At 42.3% G+C, this 23,059-nt stretch overlaps 1 protein-coding gene and 1 pseudogene across 1 annotated transcript in view; both read left to right on the forward strand.

The window, feature by feature from the left end:
- DENND5B (DENN domain containing 5B) overlaps nt 1–23,059 on the forward strand; it is a 97,425-nt gene that overhangs the window by 61,012 nt on the left and 13,354 nt on the right. The window contains exons 11-13 of the mRNA XM_057702125.1: nt 3,992–4,073; nt 19,005–19,133; nt 21,061–21,182. Coding sequence (XP_057558108.1) covers nt 3,992–4,073; nt 19,005–19,133; nt 21,061–21,182 — 333 coding nt within the window. The remainder of the gene's footprint in view (nt 1–3,991; nt 4,074–19,004; nt 19,134–21,060; nt 21,183–23,059) is intronic.
- Nucleotides 15,007–16,789, forward strand: LOC130832989 (glucose-6-phosphate 1-dehydrogenase-like; annotated as a pseudogene).

The raw sequence follows: 23,059 nt of genomic DNA on the forward strand, positions 1-23,059 counted from the left end.
ATCAGGGGCTGTTCTTCGTTGCGTTACACGGGCTTCTCAGTGCAGTGACTTCTCTTGTTGCGCAGCACAGGCTCTAGGCTCACAGGCTTCAGTAGTTGTGGCATGTGGTCCCTGGAGCGCGCAGGCTTCCATAATTGCCTGTGGGCTCAGTAGTTGTGGTGCACGGGCTTAGTTGCTCCGCAGCATGTGGAATCTTCCTGGACCAGGGCTCGAATCCATGTCCCTTGCATTGGCAAGCAGATCCTTAACCACAGCGGCACCAGGGAAGTGCCTGGAGTCACACTTTAAATGTCTTATCTTCATCAAAAGTTTTCTCTAATTACTTACCTGCCCATAGACTATAGATGGCTCTATAAAAATTATATATGCAAATCTCTGAGCTCTACAAACTTGCTGTCTGTGGAGTAGCATTGATTCAGGCATAATACAAAGGGAATTCCTGTGGCTAAGTATTAAATCTATGAGTGTTTATATTGAAGGAGAAGGTAGCCTATTGCATTTGAGTGTAGCGAATTAAGAAATACTAATGGAGGGAGTTCCCTGGTGGTCTAATGGTTAGGATTCTGGGCTTTCCCTACTGTGGCCCGGGTTCAACCCCTGGTTGGGGAGCTGAGGTCACACAAGACATGCAGTGCAGCAAAAAAGAAAAGAAAAGAAATACTAATAGAAATATACATTTTTAAATAGTTTATAAATTTCTCTTCTGGCTACAGAAGACTTCATGGAAACTTCTTAGATTTTAGATCTCTAGATAAAAAGTATGGCCTCACTCCTTTACTCCTAATCTGCATTTTTGTTCACAGGTTTCTAAACTTTCCTCCAAAGTTACTAATAAAGTACTGTTTTATCTTCCTGGGGCTGCCATTATACAAGACCACAAGCTGGGTGGCTGAAACAGCAGACATTTATTGTAGAGGTACTGGGGGTTAGGACTTCAGCATCTGTTTGTTGGCAGCTAATATGATGTTATCATCCAACTATCCCATTAACAGATTTTTCATAAATCTCTATCTCCAGCCCTACTTCCTAGACATCCATAGCCCACTGGGACCGCAAAATCAACACATCCCAAAACAAGCTCATTATCTTAGCACTTCTCCCTCTTGTCCCAGTCAGGCTTCCTCCCTTCTTCTCTCCCTTTCACTTAATGACATCAGCACCCACTTCTCAGTCAAACTATAAGCCAGAAAGTCATCCTTAATGTAACAGCCCACTGGACATGACATCAGAACACGCTGACCCTTTTAATTAATGGATATGATTGGGCAGGTTTCTTTACCTCTTTGAGCCTCAGTTTCTTCATTTGCAAAATTAAGATTAAAAATTTTTATGGAAAGTTATTATTATGGAATAGTATATATTAACACAGTTTATATTCATACTTGATAATGTTTTTGATTCTTGAGTCTTGCTCACCCTTAATCAGTCATTTAAGTCCACTGCACGTTTCTCCTCATTGGCTGCCACTGTTTTAGTTCATTCACAAGCTGGTCTTCGGAACAACTTCTAGCTCATCTGCCTTACAGCTCTTCTACCGTCACACTATCACTCTAGTTCACTAACTAAAAAGCACCAAGAAGCATATCATTTCTTTTCAAAATCTCTTTCCCCTCCCTAGCATTTCTGTAAATTTCTAACTTGCCATTTAAGGTCCTGCCATCTGGCCCTAAATAACCTCATCTTCCTCAGTGAGTATTTGCTGATCGTTTTGAGGGACCTTCTGGATATTCTCAGAATAGGATATGACCAAGCCTCAACAGGCATATAATTTAATAGGAGTAACAGAAGTGTTAAATTGTGGCAAGTTTGTGATAGAGATTCAGTTTTACAAATCCCATGAGAGAGAGGGAATGACTTATCCAACAGTGTGCCTAGAGGAGAGAGAATATTCAGGAAAGGTTTCACACAGAGGCAACATTAAAGCTAAATTCCTTCCTTCCTTCCTCCCTCTCTCCCTCCCTCCCTCTCTCTCTCTCCCTTCATTCCTCCCTCCCTCCCTCTCTCCCTCTCCCTTCCTCCCTTCTGCTCTTTTTCTCTCTTTCTTTTTCTTCTTTTCTTTCTTTCAGGCAAAAGTATAAGTGCTTTACATCTCTTTGAATAAGGTAGGTATTGTGACTATCCCCAGTTTGCAGATGAGGAAACAGACCATAGGGGGATTAAATGACCCACCCAAGGTCAGCGAGCTATTAGCTCTTTAGGGCTTGAGAAAACCATGTGCTTAACCATTAAGCTATACTGCTCTCAATCTGAAGTGGTAAATAGGCTTTAAACAAGGAGAAAGATACAGAATCACTAAAGGATGAACCAAAGACTTTAACAAATTGCATGGAGACATGAAAAAGTATATCACCTGTTTAAGGAATGTTGATCCGTGAAGGGTGGCTAGAATACAGGATTCTGAAATAGGGTTCCCATCGCGTGCTCAGGCCTGTGAACACTCTTACTGTGGATGATACGGCTTCTCTAAATGTCAGACTCCTCTTTCGTTGAGTCTCTCACCTGTTCTCTGCTCCCTGAGGCATGATTCCTTCTAGTGTCACGTCTTCCTCTGGCCAGGTGGCCAGATTATGGTCTCAGCTCCTTTCTCCTGCCTCATGATCTTTTCCTTTTTCTCTTCTCAGCCCATTTCTTACCACATGTGTGGCCATCTTCCCTGCTGTCTAATCATCTGGAGTGTAGAGGCATTCTCTGAAGGATGTGCTTTCGTTGATTAACACACTTCAGTGGTGATAGTCTCAGACAGGAAGACAACCAGCACATTCCCTGCAAGTCTCTGAAACAGTGTCCTCAGTGTCTGTTACCTCTTGGGTATCAAGATGAACCAGTGTTTTCAGGGACCCATCGAAAACTCCCTCCCCAAACTGCCAAGACAAATGCCCTTTTTATTACCTGTTTGGCAGGGAAGGCCCTCAAAAGGACTGCCTGTAGGTTGGTCTGCCCACATTCTTTTTGTCCTGGCAACCCCATCAGTGCTCATTTATACCTGCCAAGTATCAACCCAGCTTCTTTCACCAAGTGCCAAACGCTTGCAGACCCCAATCCACCAAAATGTTCCCCCTCTGTGTTCCTTCAGTGCCAGCATCATATATATTTCTGTGTTCTGATATTGCATCCTAGTCCCCCAAAGTAGAATGGATCTAAAAACTGAGAAAATGCAGGTTTAACATACAGCCAAAACCTACATCCTAAATTTTGATTTTATCAGTGTGTTTGCCAAGTGTAATGTTGCAATTTAGTTTTCATTTACAGATGGGAAGATGGAAATAAAGGGGACAAAACTCCACGGCATCTCATTTAAAGTGAGATTGAGCACTCCAGCTACAACATATTAACCAATAATCGATTGTTTAGCCATTGCTATATAAGAGAATAATCTTTCCTTCTTTTATAAATGTTAGCTCTTCAGGCTTCATAAGAGAATGACTTACAGACATTGTACTTCTAACTGTCCATTTAGATTACTCACTTTGCGTGATGAGCATGCTGTAGATTGGATTCTGAACTTTGAAGTAGAAACTTACATCAGACTGAAGAATCCAAACTCTTAGGTTTTTTTTTTAAACATTCTTTCAAAAGGGGAATTGTGTGATTGTAGTTCACAAGCCCAGAGATGATTCACATACTTAGTAGGTTAATGTACAGATATAGCTTTCCTGTAATTATTCGGAGCTATTTGAGTGATGACTTTAGAAAGTGACTGGCCCTTCTGGCCAAAATGTGCACACGTTGTCTTATTTGCTGAGTGGGCTTTTATGATTCATTTAAAAATTTCAAATACAGCTTCATATTAACTAGAAAGAAAATAACTAGTTTACTGTAGTAATAAAGTGGGAACGTTCGGGTAAACAAGTTTGAGCTTTTCTGTTGTCTTTAAAAGTTGTTCATATCAAAGTAATTTGAAAGTATTTATTTATGGAATGTGAACCATGTAGATTTTTTTTAAGCCTTTACTGTTATTTTTCTAACACTTTGCTGATATTTTTCTGCATAGTTGCCCTTGGACCAGAAAGAAGAAAATCTGACTCAGGAGTTATGTTGCCAACACTCAGGGTCTCTCTCATCCAAGACATGAGGTATTTGTTATATATACTAGCATATGCCGACAACTTTGAAATATTTATGGCTTTCATTTAAATTGCTCAGATAATTGTGGCTGTAGTATTTTTTGCTTATGTATTCTGAAGAAAACAATTTTATAATCTTATTTATTTTACTTTTATACTATTATGTTTTTTCCTGACATTAAATCCAAAGGCAAAATGCAACTGTTTTAAAATAACCCTAAATTATTTTACAGTTTCTTTTGTTCTTTTTTTTTTTTAAATCTCCTTAAATTCCTGCTGCCCCCAAATATAAACCAAAGAATCTGCAAATAATGACAGGTTACTTAGCAGAGAAGTCGCTGTTGGGTGGATTGTCTCTGAAGCAAATGCAAATCTGAGAATTATCACAAGCAGTTACTGGTTTTATAAATCATTGGAAGGCATCAGCATACCTAAAATTGATTTATTGAATGAGGAAGGCAGAGGCTTTTTTCTTTTAAGCATTTTGGGTACCTTTTAGTCAACTTTTAAAATATGTGGGTTTAAAGTGAATGTTACAACGGTTATAACACTTGAAGTTTTTCTTGTGTGGTATGCTTTACCACTAATTATTGATGTTTATTTAATTTGTCAGAGGCTCACAACTGAAAAGCATAACTTTTTTTTTTTTGGCACACGGGCTTAGTTGCTCCGTGGCATGTGGGATCTTCCCGGAGCTGGGATCAAACCCGTGACCTCTGCATTGGCAGGCAGATTCCCAACCACTGCACCACCTAGGAAGCCCTGAAAAGCATAACTTTTATGAGTGGCTTCAAAGTGCCTTGGTGACGCATCCTGGCTTCACCCTAGCTGTGCGATCCCAGGCACTTTTTGTAACTTCTCTTTGCCTCAGTTTTTCCTTCTTTCAAATAGAGATAAACACAGTTATCTAGCTCATGAGAATTAAGCAAGTTATACTAAAAAGTTATACTAAAAAGTTTCCAGAAGTACTTGGCTCATCCTAAGAGTTCAGTAAATGCTGGATTTTTAAATCTGAATCAGCTCCTATATTTATGTCTTAAATGCCCTTCTTCCTTGATAGATGAAATGTAGTTGTCCTCTTGTGGCTTAGGATTCTTTTTGATGGTCAGCATGAGATGAATAGTCGTAACCATGAGGGGAAAATGCACCCCAGCTCTCTTAATGGAAACAGAAAACCACATGTTCCGCAGTGATTTCACAGTAGCCATCACTTTAAGATTATGATTGTCAAAAGCTTTGCAGCGGTGACCTCAAGGGCCAACCTTCTGAAACCTAATTAGGAGATGGTCACATCACATAAGGCTACCCTGCTCTTCCCAGTTTCCTGCTTATTTACTTTTATCTCCTTCATGTTGTTGGTTTTTTGCGGGGAGGGGTGTCTGGCTTTGATAAACTCCCTTCACTTTATAAGAGGCAGTCTAGCATGCTGGTTAAGAAGACCTCAGGGTAGGGAACCAGCCTATGAAGCTTGCTGTCTTAGCTCTGCCACTCACTAGGCTCTGTAGCCAAGGACAGTTGCTTATACTGCCAGTTTTCTCACTTATAAAATGATAGTGTTTCTCTTAAAATTTTGGTGCAAATATTCGATGAGTTAATACTTGTAAAGCACTCAAGATAGGCCTGGAAATAAATTATGTTTATGAACTCATGCATACACACACATCTATGTTTATTTCCATTTCTGTATTTACTTATATGTGTGTATGTATTTTTACACACACGTATACACACAGTTAATTTTTTAAGACCGTAAATTCATAATGATATCTCTGATTCCAGCTTAGTACCACAGGGATCATTCTAGCCTTCTCCCTTATTTATAGATTTTTTTCGCCAACTGTGACAAACCTGGCTCTCATTATCTGCAGTATATTCGCTTATTTGTGCAACCTGTAAGGTATTTTCGGGATTGCCACCCCACTTCCCTGTAAGGAACAGGGGTGCTAACTAAGCACAGTGTTGTGCACAGTTCCAGTTTCTTTTGTCATTAGCCTTCCAGTATCCTGTCAAAATGCCATTTTCCAAAACTTAGATTAGTTCTTTTTTTCTCCAGTCCCTTCACTGTGGTTTTACTATTCATTTGTAATAGTGTTAGGTTTGTTAGCTTGTATTCCATTTGGGGTTCCCTCCACATCCTAGTGGTTTTTGTTTTGGGTTTTGGTTAAATTTATTTTATTTAGTTATTTATTTATTTTTAAAATATTTATTCATTTATTTGGTTGCATCAGGTCTTAGTTGCGGCAGGCAGGCTCCTTAGTTGTGGCTCGTTGTCTCCTTAGTTGTGGCACATGAACTCTTAGTTGCAGCATGCACATGGGATCTAGTTCTCTGAGGAGGGATTGAACCCAGGCCCCCTGCATTGGGAGCACAGTCTTAACCACTGTATCGTCAGGGAAGTCCTGATTTTGGTTAAATTTATATATAGTAAAATTCATCCTCTCTTGGTGTGTAGTTCTATATGTTCTCATAAACACACAGTCATGATACAGAACAGTTCCATCACTCCTTTTGCATCAGCCCCTCTCCCAGTTTCCTACTTGGCAATCACTGATATATTTCCAAGCTCTTTCCACTGAGAGGGCCTAGAAGTAGTAACACCCCAGAAACAATGAGCACAGCTAGTACCCACATATTGGTTTCCAAATACCATTCTCCAGGGAAAGAGCCATGGCTCTCTAGAGAAGTGATTGATTCCAGGACTGAGGAAGGGAAGATATAGGATGAACTTAGTGTATCTTTAGTAAGGCCAAAAAGTAAGGAAGTGCTTAGAAAGTATAGGATCGTGTAATAAAGACATAGTAGGGACTTCCCTGGCAGTCCAGTGGTTAAGACACTGCACTTCCATTGCAGGGGGTGTGGGTTCAGTCCCTGGTCAGGAAACTAAGATCCCACATGCCGTGATATTAGTTAGAATAGAAAAAAAAGAATAGAAAAAGTAGAAAAAAAATAGAAAAATACAGAAAAAAATTTTTAAAAATAGAAAAAAAGAAAAGACATAGGAGCCAGCCTGAAAGAGCTCTAAATGGCCAAAGCTGAAACAATTTGAGCAACAAAATAAATAACAGTAGTAACAGAGCATAACCCCTAGAATAAATACCCAAGGGACTTCCCTGGTGGTCCAGCGGTTAAGACTCCGAGCTCCCAATGCAGGGGGCCTGGGTTCGATCCATGGTCAAAGAACTGGATCCCGCATGCCGCAACTAAGACCCAGTGCAGCTAAATAAATATTTAAAACTAAATAAATAAACATCCAAGAGCCTATTCTGATATAAGTAAATAAATAAAAGCAGTGGGCAGCTCTTTTTTACAGAAGCATTCCAATTAATATGTGTAGAAGAATGAAGTAGAAAAATTAGTGGTTGAAGGGTCTAAGGTGAAAGCAGGATATTTGCATAGTCTCAAAGTGTCCTCCCCCAAGAATTTATTAATTGCAGAGGAAAAAATAGTAAGCTTACAATGGAGAAACCCAACAGACATGACTATAACCAAGTGCTTGAAGCTAATATCACTAGTAACGTACCCCCAATACGACACACCAAGAAGAGAACGTCACTTCTACAGTATTCCCGCCGTAAATGCGTAAACTCAGCATAACCGTGAGAAAACATGACAGAAATCCAAATTGAGGAGCAGTCTACGAAGCAGTTGACTAGTACTCTTCAAAAATACCAAAGTCATAAAGACATGGAAAGGCTGTGGAGATGTCATGGATTGGAGGAGACTAAGGAGATGACAACTAAATGCCATAGGGATGCTGGATTAGATCCTGGAACAGAAAAAGAACATAAGTGGAAAACAGGTGAAATCAGTCTGTAGTTCAGTTAACAGTGTTGCACCAATGTGAATATGTTAGTTTCGTTATGTAAGATGTTAACATTATGGAAAGCTGGGTATACAGGAACTTTCTGTATCATTTTTACAACATTTTTGTAAATCAGATTATTTCAAAAAATATGTGTGTGTATGTATATATATGTGTGGGTGTGTGTGTATGTATATATGTGTATATATATATATTTTTTTTAAACCAGGCCCGGTACAAAGTAAATGTCTAAGGGCTGTTATAATATAGCTATGCAGGAGTAGATAGCTTATTTTTTTAATACTGTTTTTTTAAATATTTATTTATTTATTTGGCTGCATCAGGTCTTAGTTGATCCATGTGGGATCTTTTTTTTTTAATATAAATTTATTTATTTATTTATTTATTTATTTAATTGGCTGTGTTGGGTCTTCGTTGCTCCGCACAGGCTTTCTCTAGTTGCAGTGAGGGGGGCTACTCTTCGTTGTGGTGCACAGGCTTCTCACTGTGGTGGCCTTTCTTGTTGCAGAGCACGGGCTCTAGGTGCGTGGGCTTCAATAGTTGTGGCACATGGGCTCAATAGTTGTGGCTCACGGGCTCTAGAGCACAGGCTCAATAGTTGTGGCGCACGGGCCTAGTTGCTCCGCGGCGTGTGGTATCTTCCTGGGGCAGGGCTCAAACCCGTGTCCCCTGCACTGGCAGGTGGATTCTTACCCACTGCGCCACCTAGGAAGTCCCCATGTGGGATCTTTAGTTGTGGCAAGCAGGATCTAGTTCCCTGAGCAGGGATGGAACCCGGGCCCCCTGCATTGGGAGCGTGGTGTCTTAGCCACTGGACCACCAGGGAAGTCCCAGGAGTAGAGAGCTTATTATCTAGGGGTATAATTCTTGGTATAACTGCTGCTCACCTCTTCTCTTGAATGTTAGATCAACAAGCTGTGACCTCTCTAGTCTAAGCCCCTAAACTTTCTCTCCTGGATTACATCATGGTCCGCATATTTCAGTGCTTGCCCTACTGTAATTCACCCTCCTCACTGGTAATATGGTGATCCTAGAATAAAGTGCAGATCACGTGCCCTGACTGGCAGGCCCTGCTTGATCTGATGCCTATCTGACGGCAGCAGTTTTTCCTATCACTCTCTCTCCTTTGTTTCCTCCAGCATGCCAAACTTGTTTCCTGCCCGGGGCCTTCTTTACCTCTTCCCTTTACCTGACAGCTTTCCCCGGAGTCCTGCTCAGCCTTTGCCACGTCATCAGAAAACATGCTAAGTGTGACTAGGCACAGACAAGTTGGCAGTAGTCTGTGGATCACACCAGCTTAAATATAACTTAAAGTAACCTTGAATAGTCTGTATTTGTTCAGGATGCTCAACTAAAGAGTTGATGTCCTATAACTTCTCACTTAAGGGTTACTTTGGCTTTCAATTGTCAGACTGTCTGAAAGAGACCTCTGGGTACCCTAAAGTGATATTTTGGCCAAATGATAGATGTTTGCTTTTTTTTTTTTTTCCTTTTTCTTTCTTTCTTTCTTTCTTTCTTTCTTTCTTTTATTTATTTGCTGTGTTGGGTCTTCATTGCTGTGTGCAGGCTTTCTCTAGTTGTGGTGAGGGGGGCTACTCTTCATTGTGGTGCCACAGGCTTCTCATTGCGGTGGCTTCTCTTGCTGCAGAGCACAGGCTCTAGGCACGAGGGCTTCAGTAGTTGTGGCTCATGGCCTCATTAGTTGTGGCTCATGGGCTCTAAAACGCAGGCTCAGTAGTTGTGGCACACGGGCTTAGTAGCTCCGAGGCATGTGGGATCTTCCTGGACCAGGGATTGAACATGTGTCCCCTGCATTGGCAGGTGGATTCTTAACCGCTGTGCTACTAGGGAAGCCCCAGATAGGTGCTTTTAATGAAACTTAATGGGTCAGTTGCTTTCAAAGGTGTATAGTAAGGTAGAAAAGCATTGCTGAGAAAAGACAAGCTGACTTCCTAGGGTTTTCCCCTAAAATTTTATTATTGAAAATTTTAAACATACAGCAAAGTCAAAAGATTTTACAGTGAATGGATCCATATACCCACAACCTAGATTCTACCACTGACATTTTTCTATGGCTTTTTTAAAAAATGGGGTAAAAAAAGAAATATATATATATATAGAGAGAGAGAGAGAACTTTACCATTTTAACCATTGTTATGTGTATTGTCAGTGGCATTAGGTAAGTTTGCATTGTAGTATAACCACTACCACTATCCATCTCCAGAACCTATTGTCAACCCAAACTGAAACTCTGTACCCATTAAACAATAGCTCCTCAAGCCCTTGGTAACCACTGTTCTATTTCTGTCACTATGAATTTGACTGTTCTAGGTACCTTATATAAGTGGAATCATGCTTTTTGTGTCTAGTTCATTTCGCTTAGCGTAATATTTTTGAGGTTCATCCGTGTTACAGCATATATCAGAATTTCCTTACTTTCTAAGGCTGAGTAGTGTTCCGATATCTGTATGTACCACATTTTGTTTATCCATTCATCCACCGATGGACATTTGGGTTGTTTCCACCTTCTGGCTGCTGTGAATAGCGCTGCTATGAATGTGAGTGTACAAATATCTGTTTGAGTCCCTGCTTTAGTTCTTTTGGGAATGTACCCAGAAATGGAATTGCTTGATCATACAGTAATTTTATGTTTAAATTTTTGAGAAACGACCATACTGTTTTCCATAATGGCTGTCACCATTTTACGTGCCCACAAGGAGTGCACGAGTGTTCCAGTTTCTCCACATCCTTACCAACAGCTGTTACTTTGTCTTCTTCCTGGCAGTAGCCATCCTAATATGTGTGACCTTCCTGTTTTTTATGGCATGCATAGCAGAACTCTTTCTTGGTCTTCATAGTCCTTGTGCCAGAGTCTTCAGCTTTATAAGATCAGAAACCATGGACTTCCTAGGTGGCGCAGTGGTAAAGAATCCGCCTGCCAATGCAGGGGACACGGGTTCGAGCCCTGCCCTGGGAAGAATCCACATGCCACGGAGCAACTAAGCCCGTGTCCCTAAAAAAAAAAAAAAATTAAGATCAGAAACCAAATCATTAGTAAACCAAAATGTAATCAGACTCTAAGATACTCCTACTAACCAAGAGACTTACTTCAGATACCTAAGAGAGATGGAAAAATAATAGGCTGGACTTGGGTCATCTGTCCACTCTTGTCTAGTCATCTATGACCAGGTAAGGGCATGCTCACGGGAAGCCAGTGAAGCCAATTTATTATTTCCTTAACCAGAGGACTCGATATTCTTTCACTGATAAGGATAGGCTCTGCTGGAAGCTAGATCAGAATCAGAAGGCCGCCTGCTGTCCTCCGGAGCAGAGATGTTGTCGCCTGATCACCCAGCTCCACCATTGATCCTCATGCTGAGGGACTGATGTGATGTCAGGAAGCCCTGCAGAAACACTGCGCATGGTTCTCTCTCCCTCTTTTCTGCTTCATTCTGCCTCTTTATGATGACTTCATATGTATTGTTGTTCTCATTCATGATACGTTTACTTTAACTCTCAGCAGACGGGCTTATTTCTGTTTCCAAGTTCTTGGCAAGTACTCCATTGTAATCCCTAGTCGCCACTGCGGTAGTTAGTGTGGATGCTTTTCCTTAAAGAGAAACATCCAAGTTATATTCTAAACTTTGATTTCTTTCATTCTGGATGCTTAAACAAAAGCTTGTTTTTTAAAGATGAGGTAGCATAGATCTCTGAGTTCACGCTCTCTGTTGGGCATATACCCTGACAGTACTTCCTTGTCTCCCAAATTTCTCTCTTGAGGCAAAGACATTGGCAGTTTAGAGACTTTGAGTCCTCATAGTTGTCAAAGGTCTTGGTACCAGATTTCTCAGCAGCTGGCATGAGCCCAGGACGGCTGTCCCCTTTATCTTAGTGTCTCTGACAACTCCCCAGGACCTTCATGGGTGCCAAGTATCACCATGCTGTCAGTGGTAGAAGGATTCTTTTCCTCCGAAGAGAAAGGTTCGGGACAGTAAATGTTAATAATTGTACAGGTTACCTACATATAAAAGAGGAGTATTACCGTGCTGTTACCATTATTACCAATTTCTTTCCAGAGTAGTTGTGCATATATTACCTAGCCATTCAAACCAACTTTTATTCTTAATGACAAAATGTAATTAATAATGAGGGGCATAGTAGACATTACAAGATCAAGGAGATTGTGAGTACTGTAATCCAAATTTAGATATTCTGAATATGTAAACAAATGAACAGGATGTCTGAGTAAATCCTACAAATACTTGGTTTACATATAAGGATGAGAGTAAATTTCTTGAGTCACTTTATCTTTTTATAAATAATGTGTTTATATGAGCTTGTGAGCATCCGGCTTTATTCTACACTAAAGTTAAATAGTCCTGATTGATTTTGTTACCCTAGGAAGGAATATTTTGAGAAATTTTTATGACTGTACAGAATGTGGGCTCAAACTAAAATTGGCTAATTCCTTAATTTCTCTAATAAATATTATTGGGTTTCATTGGTTTTGGACTCAGAAAATGTGGATTCAAATTTAGTTGCTGCCACTCTTAGGAATCATTCAGTTTCAGGGAACAGAAGCCCGTTCAGACTAGCTTCAGCAGAGAGTAGGATTTATGGGAGATACATGAGGGTGTTTTCCAGAATCCAAGCACAAGAACTGTGGCTGGATTGGAAATGGTTTTGTCCGAGGTTACTCTCCATCTCAGTAGAAGCAACGTGTCTCTGCTTTTCCCTCCACTCCTGCTGCTTCTCCTCCCCTCAGTCCCTTTCCCTCCTCTTCTGCTTTACTGTGAACATGTTCTCCCAAGCCGTGGCCTTAACATCCCTTCTTACTTTAAGCATTCAACAAAAACTAACTTGGTTTTTCGGGGTGCTCATTTCCAGTTTCCGGGAGGAAATCTGATTGGCTCAGCTTAGATGAGACAGATGCTGCTTAGCTATTCAGCTCTAGCTGAGGAATAGGGAGCCCCGGTCATGGTGGCATATGGAGTAGTTTCTTCTGGCTCTGCTGGGTCTGTAGAAGGAGAGCTTCTCCAAGAAGGTGAGTAGCAGGAAGAAATGAGTGGCATCTCTAGAATAATATGTAGTTTCTGTGATGTTGGGTGGATCACTCAGTCTCGATGAATCTCAGCATTCTCATTTTGATGTGAAATAATGTCACTAGTTAGTGTGACAGTCAGAGAAGACAGAATACACAAAAATTAGAAAGCTTCATACCAGGGTTGGAAACAATTCAAATAAATAAGTTATTTAAGCCATACCATGTATGCTTTTCTGTGAATTAACAGGATCTATTTTAGAAGTAATACTTTTATAATATTATGCTGAATGCCATTATAATTATCTATAATAAATTATTCCAATTAAAAAGGAGTTAAAGTTTGATAGCACAACACATATAAAGTGTTTTAAAGCATAAAATTAGATCTAGACTTACAAAGCAACAGAGGTTTTCTTAGCTTCTAATATACACCAGGCCCCATGGGGAACAAAGAAGGATGCAAGGCTAGTAAGACGCATTGGGCTCCGCATTGTCAGGGAGCTTTTGTCATGCTGAGAAGCATCTGTACCAAGAGAAAAGGATAAAAGTAGTAGTGCACGATTAATGCACGTCAGACTATAGAATTTCACAAATTTCATAAATGGCTGTAGAGGTCATTGAAAGCTGTCATGGTCAAGGAAAGCTTTATAGAAGAAGCTGGGATTTCAAACATGCATAGAATCAAATAAGGAAGCTAGAAGAGAGTAAGTACTTCAGGTAATAAAATATAGAGTCTTACAAGTTAGCTGCTTGGAATAGAATGTTTTAAATAGGAAAATGTGTTGAGGCTAAGGGGTAGTGGGCCTTCAGGCTATATCCTGTGAGCTTTTGAAGATTCTGGAACAAAGGAATTACAATAGGAGGCAGTCTTTTAGGCAGAGTAATTTCCCTGGTGCTGGTGAACAAGGGGCTTGAGAAAGAAGAATCTGGTGGCCTCATCTCCTGACTCCCATGCCTCCTGCCAAACAAACAACAGCCCAAAAAAAAAAAAAAAAAAAAAAAAAAAAAAAAAAACCTAGTACAAACATTTTTATGATGGGAATGCTGATAGCCATCTAAATAAAATAGGTTTCACTTTATAAATTCCAATCCTTCCCATTTTCCTTTAACATAACATTGTTTTTTCAAATTATAATTATTTCCCGTTTTGACATTCATGTATCATGTCTCCAGATACTTGTTTAAGGCCAGCATAAAACTAATTTCAGTAGATTTTACTGTTTTAGAGTAGGAAGAATACTTAGGGAAAGATTATACAACATAAGACCTTACCAAACCTCATATAGATTCATTTCTGGTGGATACACTTTGATCAGCTTGGTATTCCTGGATCATGGGAGCTGTAACCTGGCACTGTGCTCATGGGGGGACCTTGTAAATACTGTGGAACTTTAAGTGGTAAATACCTGAACGTTTCCCCCTTGTTGCTTTTAGTCAGCTCTGTCATCATTTGGGCAGTGTCGGTAGTTGAGGAGCAGCCAGCGCTGTTTCCTAGGCTCATCCTGGAAGAGCCCACGTGGGTGGTCCAGTGCCCACCACTGCTGCCGCCACCAGAACCAGGGTCTAAGTGGGGCTCACCTGACGCCAGCTTTCTCCATTCTCGACCGTGCGTAATGGTATTAGTGCTTTGAAGATAAATTGTCTGTTATAATTTCTGAAAAAAAATTCTTCGAGGTGAGGTTGGTTATACATGAAAATGGCAACAGAATTTTCTTTTATCTCCTCATTCTGACTTGTTTTTAAGCCATCTCTTTAAGCCTCACTTATGTGATGTGGTAACGCTTTACATTTTGTTTATCAAGTGTTTGATCAGATGCCAGGGAGGCTGCCCCAGACCGGAAGCCTGAGCAGCTAGCCTAGCCACCCTGCCCATGCTGGGGGAGGAGCCACAGAGAGCCTGCCTCATGGGGCTAGTTTGACCTGAGCAGGTGACCCATGGCGAGGTGGGGCGGGGGGGTGCTGCAGAAGGCCTGCCTACAAATGGGGTCAAGGGGCGTGACCACGCTGCAGAAATGGAGCCCTTCTGCCCAGGGTAGGCGAGAAAGCCACAGCGCAGGGGCCGGGTGGGATCGGGAATGGGGACACACGCAAACAGTATGGAGATGCACGAGGACTCACCAGGCATCCAGGACATGGAACCGTGGTGCTGGGGACCACGGGAACCGTGGCCGGGCAGCCAGTGCCAAGAGCGTCATGCAGAGCTGGTGGCTCTGAGCTGGACCCAGGTGTGGGCGCTACTGCAGGAAGAGCTGTACCAAAGCGCTTCCTTCCCTCAGTCTGATACACACATCTGCATCATCATGGCAACCTGGCCAAGAGGAGGATCTGCCTCACCATCTGGTGGCTCTTCCAGGATGGCTTTTTGCCAGAAGATACCTTCATTGTGGGCTACGCCTGCTCCCACCTCACAGTGGCCGACATCTGCAAGTGGAGCGAGCCATTCATCAAAGCTACCCCAGAGGAGAAGCCCAAGCTGGAGTAGTTCCTTGCCCGCAACTCCACCATGACCGCCAGTGTGATGACGTGGTCTCCTGTGAGCACCTGAACAGCCGCATGAACGCCCTCCACCTTTGCTGCCTGGCCTTGCCCCCCACATCTATGAGGTCGTCACCAAGAACATCCACGAGCCAGATAGGCTGGAACGGTATCATCGTGGGGAAGCCCTTTCGGAGGGACCTGCAGAGTTCCAGCCAGCTGTCCAGCCACATTTCCCCCCTGTTCCGCGAGGACCAGATCTGCCGCATCGACTACCACATGGGCAAGGAGATGGTCCAGAACCTCATGGCGCTGAGGTTTGCCAGCAGGATCTTCAGCCCCACCTGAACTGTGACGTCGCCCGCATCATCCTCACCTTCGAGGAGCCCTTTGGCACTGAGGGCCTCTGGGGCCACTTCAGTGAATTTGGGGTCATCTGGGATCTGATGCAGAATCATATCCTGCAGATGCTGTGTCTGGTGGCCATGAAGAAGCCCGTCTCCACCGACTCAGATGACGTCTGTGATGAGAAGGTCAAGGTGTTGAAATGTATCTCAGAGGTGCAGGTGAGCCATGTGGTCCTGGGCCAATACGTGGGGAACCCCAGCAGAGAAGGTGAGGCCACCAAAGGGTACCTGGACGATCCCGTGGCGCCCCGCGGGTCCACCATGGCCACCTTTGCCGCTCTCGTCCTCTGCGTGGGGAACGAGGGGTGGGACAGGGCGCCCCTCATCGTCGTACGCTGTGCAAAGCCCTGAACAAGCACAAGGCCGAGGTGTGTTTGCCGTTCCAAGGTGTGGCCGGTGACATCTTCCAGCAGCGGTGCAAGGGCAAGGAGCTGGTGATCCGCGTGCAGCCCAGTGAGGCCACGTACACCAAGAGGATGCCCAAGAGGCCTGGCATGTTCTTCAGCCCTGAGGACCGGAGCTGGACCTGATCTGTGGCAACAGATAGAAGAACGTGAAGCTCCCCAGTGCATAGGAGTGCCTCCTCCTGGACATCTTCTGTGGGAGCCAGATGCACTCGGTGCGCGGTGACGCACTCCAGCAGCCCTGGTGCATCTTCACACTGCTGCTGCACCAGGCCGAATGCGAGGAGCCCCAGCCTGTCCCTTACGTCTGCGGCAGCTGAGGCCCTGCAGAGGCAGGTGAGCTGATGAAGAAACTGTGCTTCCAGTACAAGGGTGAACTCTCACAAGCTCTGAGCCCTGAGCGCCTGCTCCCCACCCCCACCCAACTTGGCCCCGTCTCTCTGTCCTTCGCACCATCTGACCCCACGTCAGGACTTCGGGGCCATAAACCTCAGCCCCACAGTACCGGCCCTGGGCCCAGGCCACCCTGTGTTACTGCTGCCTTGGGCCCAGCTACATTCCTCAACCACTGAACACTGGAGAGTCGCGCTGTGACCAACCCCAGCCACCACTGAGCCAGCTTCTGTCCACAGGACGGCGCCCCAGCGGAAGGAGGAAGAGTGGCTCTTACCTGTCCTGGCTCCTTCCAGAGGCCTGGAGTTAGGGGCCACAGGAGGGGCAGTGATAGTCCTCAGTGGGCCAGTGGCCAGCCCACACCCCCACTGGCTGTGGGCAAGCCCCTCGGAACGTGTGAGGAAGGGGGCAGGCGCGTCTGCAGCAGCCTCGGTGCCACTCGACGTTCCTGGTCACCCACTGGAAGGGAGCTCGGGCTGCCCAGCCACCCCCATGTCTTGGGTTCCTTGCACGTTCCCCTCCCCACTGGAAAGTGAGAAGCAGCAGGTGGGGTGCCCCACCCCAGTCCCCTGTCATTAAGTCAGCAAACAGAAAAAAAAAGTGTTTGATCATACATCAGCCCTCTGGATGGAGGGCCGAAACCTTTACATCCAGGGATTGAAGAGGGAAGGAGAAAAGGAGATGAAAAAAGAAAGAATGTGTGTGTGTGGCAACATGGACAGACCTAGAGGGTATCCTGCTACGTGGAATAAGACAGAGAAAGACAAATCCTGCGTGATTTCACTTGTATGTGGAAAATTTTTTTTTTAAATGAACAAACATAATCAAACAGAAACAGTCATAGATACAGAAAGCAAACAGGTGGTTGCTAGAGGGAAGGGGGTTGAGGAGAGGAGAGAAATAAATGACAGAGATTGAGGTACTCACTTTCAGTTGCAGAATAAATCAGTCACAGGTATGACATGTACGGTGTGGAGAATATAGACAGTAACTATGAATATCTTTGGTGACAGATGACAGCTAGACTTACATGGTGATCATTTGAAATGTATACAAACATTGATTGCATCACTGTGTTGTGTAGCAGGAATTAACAAGCCAACCAACTCAGAGAAAAAGAGACCAGATTTGTGACCACCAGAGGCAGGGTGATGGAGAATCATATGAAGGTAGTCAAAAGGTATAAACTGTGAATTTTAAGTAAGTACTAGGGACGTAATGTACAACATACCAAGATAACACTGCTGTACGTTATGAGTAAAAGTTGTTAAGAGAGTAAATCCTAAAAGTTCTCATCACAAGGAAAAAAATTTTTTTCTTTAATGTATATATGTGAGATGATAGATGTTCACTAGACCTATTGCGATAATCATTTCATGATCTATATAAAAGTCAAATCATCGTGTTGCGCACCTTAAACTTATAGAGTGCCGTGTGTCAGTTATATCTCAATAAAACTGGGGAGGGGGAGAATGTGTGTTTTATGGGGAGGATATTCCTTATTCTGAATGCTTGGAATCATCAGAGAGAAGGGTTTGTTGCAATATTTATTACAGCTGAGATGAGTCATTCTGTACATTAAAAAAAAAAATCAAAGGAAGGGATTGTGGGTCACAGTCACAAAGACTTTTCAGTGACTCACTGTAGGGGTTCTATAATGACCTTTTCCCTTAGGCTTGTCCTTCCTGCTCAATCCTCCTTTCCGCTTAGGAGGGGAATCATGAGGAAGATAAATTCAGTCCTGCTGGATATGGTATCAGCTTCTACACAGAATGCTAGTTTATACATCTGTGTAACATTCATTTGGGGGTTGACCACACAGTTTGTTTGTGGCCACACAATTTTCCAAGTCTTTCAAATTTTTAAGAATTTTGAATGTATTAGTATAGTACAGCTTGTCTTCTAATGCCATGGAAAATGAGATTTCATATTTTCCATATGTTGTCAGGCCAATTTGAAAAATGATTCAGTGGATTGAAGTTGTAGCAGATACCTAGTTAAACTGTAGAGCAACTATCTTGATTAAGAACTGGGATATTCAGCCTGTTTTATTACTTATTTTTTCCAAGGGCCAAGAATAACTAAGTGCCATTTTATAGGTATCTATGAGCCTGAAACAAGAACATAATAAAACCTGAAAGAGTGGATGAGTATTAAATGCTTTATCTTAGGATGTTGCCTCTGTGCTCGTGTTGTAATGATAATTCTGATGTGGGACTAATTTCATGATTCAGAGGGAACACTTGAAGTTTAATCAACATAAATTGTGTGTTGTGTGTTGCTTCCTGTAAGTATAAAATAACTTTTCTGTGCAGAGTGCTATAACTCTTCAGTTCTTTTCCAGTTCAAGGTTAGCCTTAGGATTTACATCTTTGCTGTTTTACTGTTCTTTAGGCATATTCAAAGCATGAGTGAGATCAAGACTGATGTCGGACGAGCTCGAGCGTGGATAAGATTGTCTCTAGAAAAGAAGCTCTTGTCCCAGCATCTCAAGCAGTTGCTCTCTAACCAACTGCTCACAAAGTAAGAGATGGCCTCTTGAGGCATTTCTGTGTCTATGACCTGTGTGCTTACAAAATAAATCGCATAGGCTGACAAGCTGGCTTCTTCAGCATGAGTTGCTGACTCCTGTGCACACAAACTCTTCCTTTCTACCAGGCATATGCTTCTGTGTCATGACCTCCTGTTTGAGTCTGTCTGGGAGGGTACAAATTGATAGCCAAGGGCACATTGTGCTACTCTGTTCAGAAAAAAAGCTAAGTAGTTCCACAGGCTGACAGTAACATCCAAAAGATGGGTTGAATTTATGTAAACCTTATATTGTAAAGATCACAACAAAACCAGGAGTAGCAAAAAAATAAAAGGTCCATAGTAAAGGGCTTCTCTGAGAGTCTTGCTAATACTTACATTTAGTAGTTTAGAGCCGGGAAACCAATCAAGTGCATACTAGTTAATTGTTAACTGTTTTGATAGTTTCCCTTTATCCCATCAAAAAATCTTGGATGAAGTGCAGCATTCAGCTAATATGTATAGCAGAACTAATTTGAAGGTCGAGGACTTGGAGTTCTGTAGAGCAAAGGTGTGCAAAGAATTCAACAGAGACCTCAAACTCGACAGTGTTGGAATCCCACGATAACCCAGTTCTTTTCGTGATTTTGCATTTGTACATAGCACTGTTGGGTTAGTTACTCCCTGGAGCATTTTAGGATGAGTCTTAATGTCCAAAGAATAGGTTTTATAAAGAGTGCGTGATGTGAAGTACAGCCTATGAACTTGACCTTGTTTTCTTAAAACTGAGTACTCTCCCCACACCTTGTCCCCACCCATAAGTCAGCTGCCCTTTACCTTGTCCCCACCCATAAGTCAGCTGCCCTTTACCTTGTCCCCACCCATAAGTCAGCTGCCCTTTACCTTGTCCCCACCCGTAAGTCAGCTGCCCTTTACCTTGTCCCCACCCGTAAGTCAGCTGCCCTTTGTGGCCAAGGTACAAAGAAGAAAGTGATAATCATTTAGAATCTTACTGTCAATACGTACAGGTGACTGCAAAGTATTTCACATGTTTTCTACTGTACTTTATTCTATGCATGTTCTCTTAGTTAAGATTATACTACATTTGCAGTTCAGCATCTTCCTTGTTCTGGCTTAATATCATACCATAACATTTTCTATATCATAAACGTTTGGCCTCTGAAATCTGAATGCATGTGTTCAAATACTGCCTTTACTGTTCATTATTTGAATGGCCTTAGACAAGATGCCTAAATTCACTGTGTCTCTGTTTTCCTCATCTGTAAAAGGAGGATGCTAATAGACTTACCTCATACGTGGTCATGAGGATTAAATATATTAATAATTTTAAAATACTTGGAAAATGCTTAAATGTAAGTGCTTAATAAAAAATTATTTTGGGGAGTACTAGCTTTGTTATTGTTAAAACTCTTCCTAAATTTTATTTTTAGTGGGTATACCATGATATATTTTTACTTTTACAAATAATATTCAAGTGGACATTTGTGAGTAAATCTTTGCCCGCATTTCATATTATATCCCTAGCATTGAGCCCTTAAAGTAAAATTAATGAGTCAAAGAATATGATTGGTTTAAAATAATTATTACCAACAAATTGTTTTTCTGAAATTTTCAGTTCCACTTTCTATTATTCATTGCCAACCCCCCGCCCTCCTGACACCCCCATCAGCACTGGTCATCCCTTTTAAATCTTTATTACTTTGATAGACAAAAGGGACTCACAGGAGGTTGTTTCTTTAATTACTAAGTAGGTTAAAATGTGTTATTGACTGTATATATGTTCATTTTTGTGAATTGTCTGTTCTTTCTAGATTAAAGTTTCTACCCATAGTTTGTCTAAGTGGAAATGTTTATTTTTAGCAGAAGACATAATGGAAAATATACTATACTATTATTTTGTTGTTGTCTTACCCTTTCCTAGGAAGCTTTATAAACGTTACGCTTTTCTACGTTGTGAAGAAGAGAGAGAGCAGTTTCTTTACCATCTTCTTTCCCTCAATGCTGTGGACTATTTCTGCTTCACCAGTGTGTTCACCACTATCAGTAAGTCTGGAGAATGGACTGCTAAGTGAAGAGTTGCTCAGATGACTAATGGAATAAGCATTTATATTTTGAGATGAGATATATCACAGTACAGTGAGTCAGACACTGCGACATCCCCCCCCCCCCCCCCCCCCGCCACCATTTAGGAATGAAGGTTATGCCCCCGCAGCCGGAGGTGCTGCCGGAAGACCACCCTCAGCTGTCAGCTTCTGTGTGGAGTGTCTCACCAAGGAAAACTACCGCACCCGAGGCTGTCCCTCCTACCAGAGCAGCCAGCACCCCTGCCTGATCCACGGGCTGTCCCTGAACTCACTGTGGGGTCAACTGCGGCCTCATGGCATCAGAGCTCAGTTTCTGCCTCAGCCCATCCTGCTTTCTTCCTCACATTCTGCGTGCTAATTTCTGACTGAGTCTGCTTCCCAGGAAATCAAATCTGCAGTAGGGAATGGGATGGATGTAAAGAGGAATGTTTTATTAAACAAATATTCCAATATCTTTTCTGAAACACATAAATTCAAAAATCAGTGTATGATAAACTTCTGTAACTGAACATCATTAAACTTTGATGATTCAGAAAGACTTCAGGATCTTGCTGGATGTTGTAGGTCTATAGATGGAGGAAGTGCTGATTGGAGATACGTTTTTGGTACACTGAATTATAGCATTTATTCTGTTGCAGTGGGTCCCCTTCACTATTTTGGGGAGATTTTACTTGTATCAAGAATTATCTTCAGCCTACAAGCATCAGAAGCTTGGAAATAGTGGTTTAAACAAATCGGGAGTTTTATTTTTCTTACACGGTGAGAAGTCTCGAGGTAGTGCTGTCACCAACCCAGGCTCTTTGGCAGTTATCAGTGTGTACTAATCGCCTCATGGTCACAAGGTGGCTATTCTCAGTCTGCCCTCCAGCCCAAAGAGGGAAGGAGCGCCGAGGAAAAGGGGTCAGAATCTGTGCCAGAAAAACATAGTTTTGTAAGAAATCTCAATAAATATCACCAGTATTTCACTGGGCAGAATTGTGTAGGTTTTGGCCTTCCAAGTCTCTGGTAGAGGCAGACAAGGGAAAATGGAGTTGAAGTGGTTATTGGGCCCACCTGTATTATCTTTCAAGCTACTATTAGTTTATTAGAAGCTAAGGTTTTATATAGTTTTAAAAGAGAAGAAATAGCAGATAGAGTTAGGACTCCTAAGTTCCTTCCCATATATGCGGATTTCTCTTCATCTGAGTAACTTTTCTTTTTTTAAAAATTAAATTTGTTTATTTATTTTTGGCTGTGTTGGGTCTTCACTGCTGTGCACAGGCTTTCTCTGGTTGCGACAAGCAGGGGCTACTCTTCGTTGCGGTGCTCGGGCTTCACGTCTCGGTGGCTTTTCTTGTTGCAGAGCACAGGCTCTAGGCGCGTGGGCTTCGGTAGTTGTGGCACGTGGGCTCAGAAATTGTGGCTCACGGGCTTAGTTGCTTCACGGCATGTGGGATTTTTCTGGACCAGGGATTGAACCCGTGTCCCCTGCATTGGCAGATGGATTCTTAACCACTGCGCCACCAGGGAAGTCCCTGAGTAACTCTTTCAATTAGAGGAATTTAAATACTTTATGAAATAAATATTCTGAGTTTAATAATATTACTCTTTTTCTACTTTATGAAGTCATTGCTGTGAGCCCTTTGCAGCCACAGAACTGCTGACCCTAAACAGGCCTTTTTCTGCAGCTTTTCTGTTCCTGTAAGTGAAAGAAATGAGAGTAGCTTCTGCCACCTAAAATAACGTCTTGCACTAACCTCTTCTGCTTTCAGTTTCAAAAATCATTTGATTCTCATGATTACTAAACCATGAAAGTATGGCCTTCTCTCTGACATTTTCCTTTCCTTCAGCCAAAAT

The sequence above is a fragment of the Hippopotamus amphibius genome, chromosome 12 (genome assembly GCF_030028045.1).
Source record: "Hippopotamus amphibius kiboko isolate mHipAmp2 chromosome 12, mHipAmp2.hap2, whole genome shotgun sequence".
NCBI classification, from domain to species: domain Eukaryota; kingdom Metazoa; phylum Chordata; class Mammalia; order Artiodactyla; family Hippopotamidae; genus Hippopotamus; species Hippopotamus amphibius.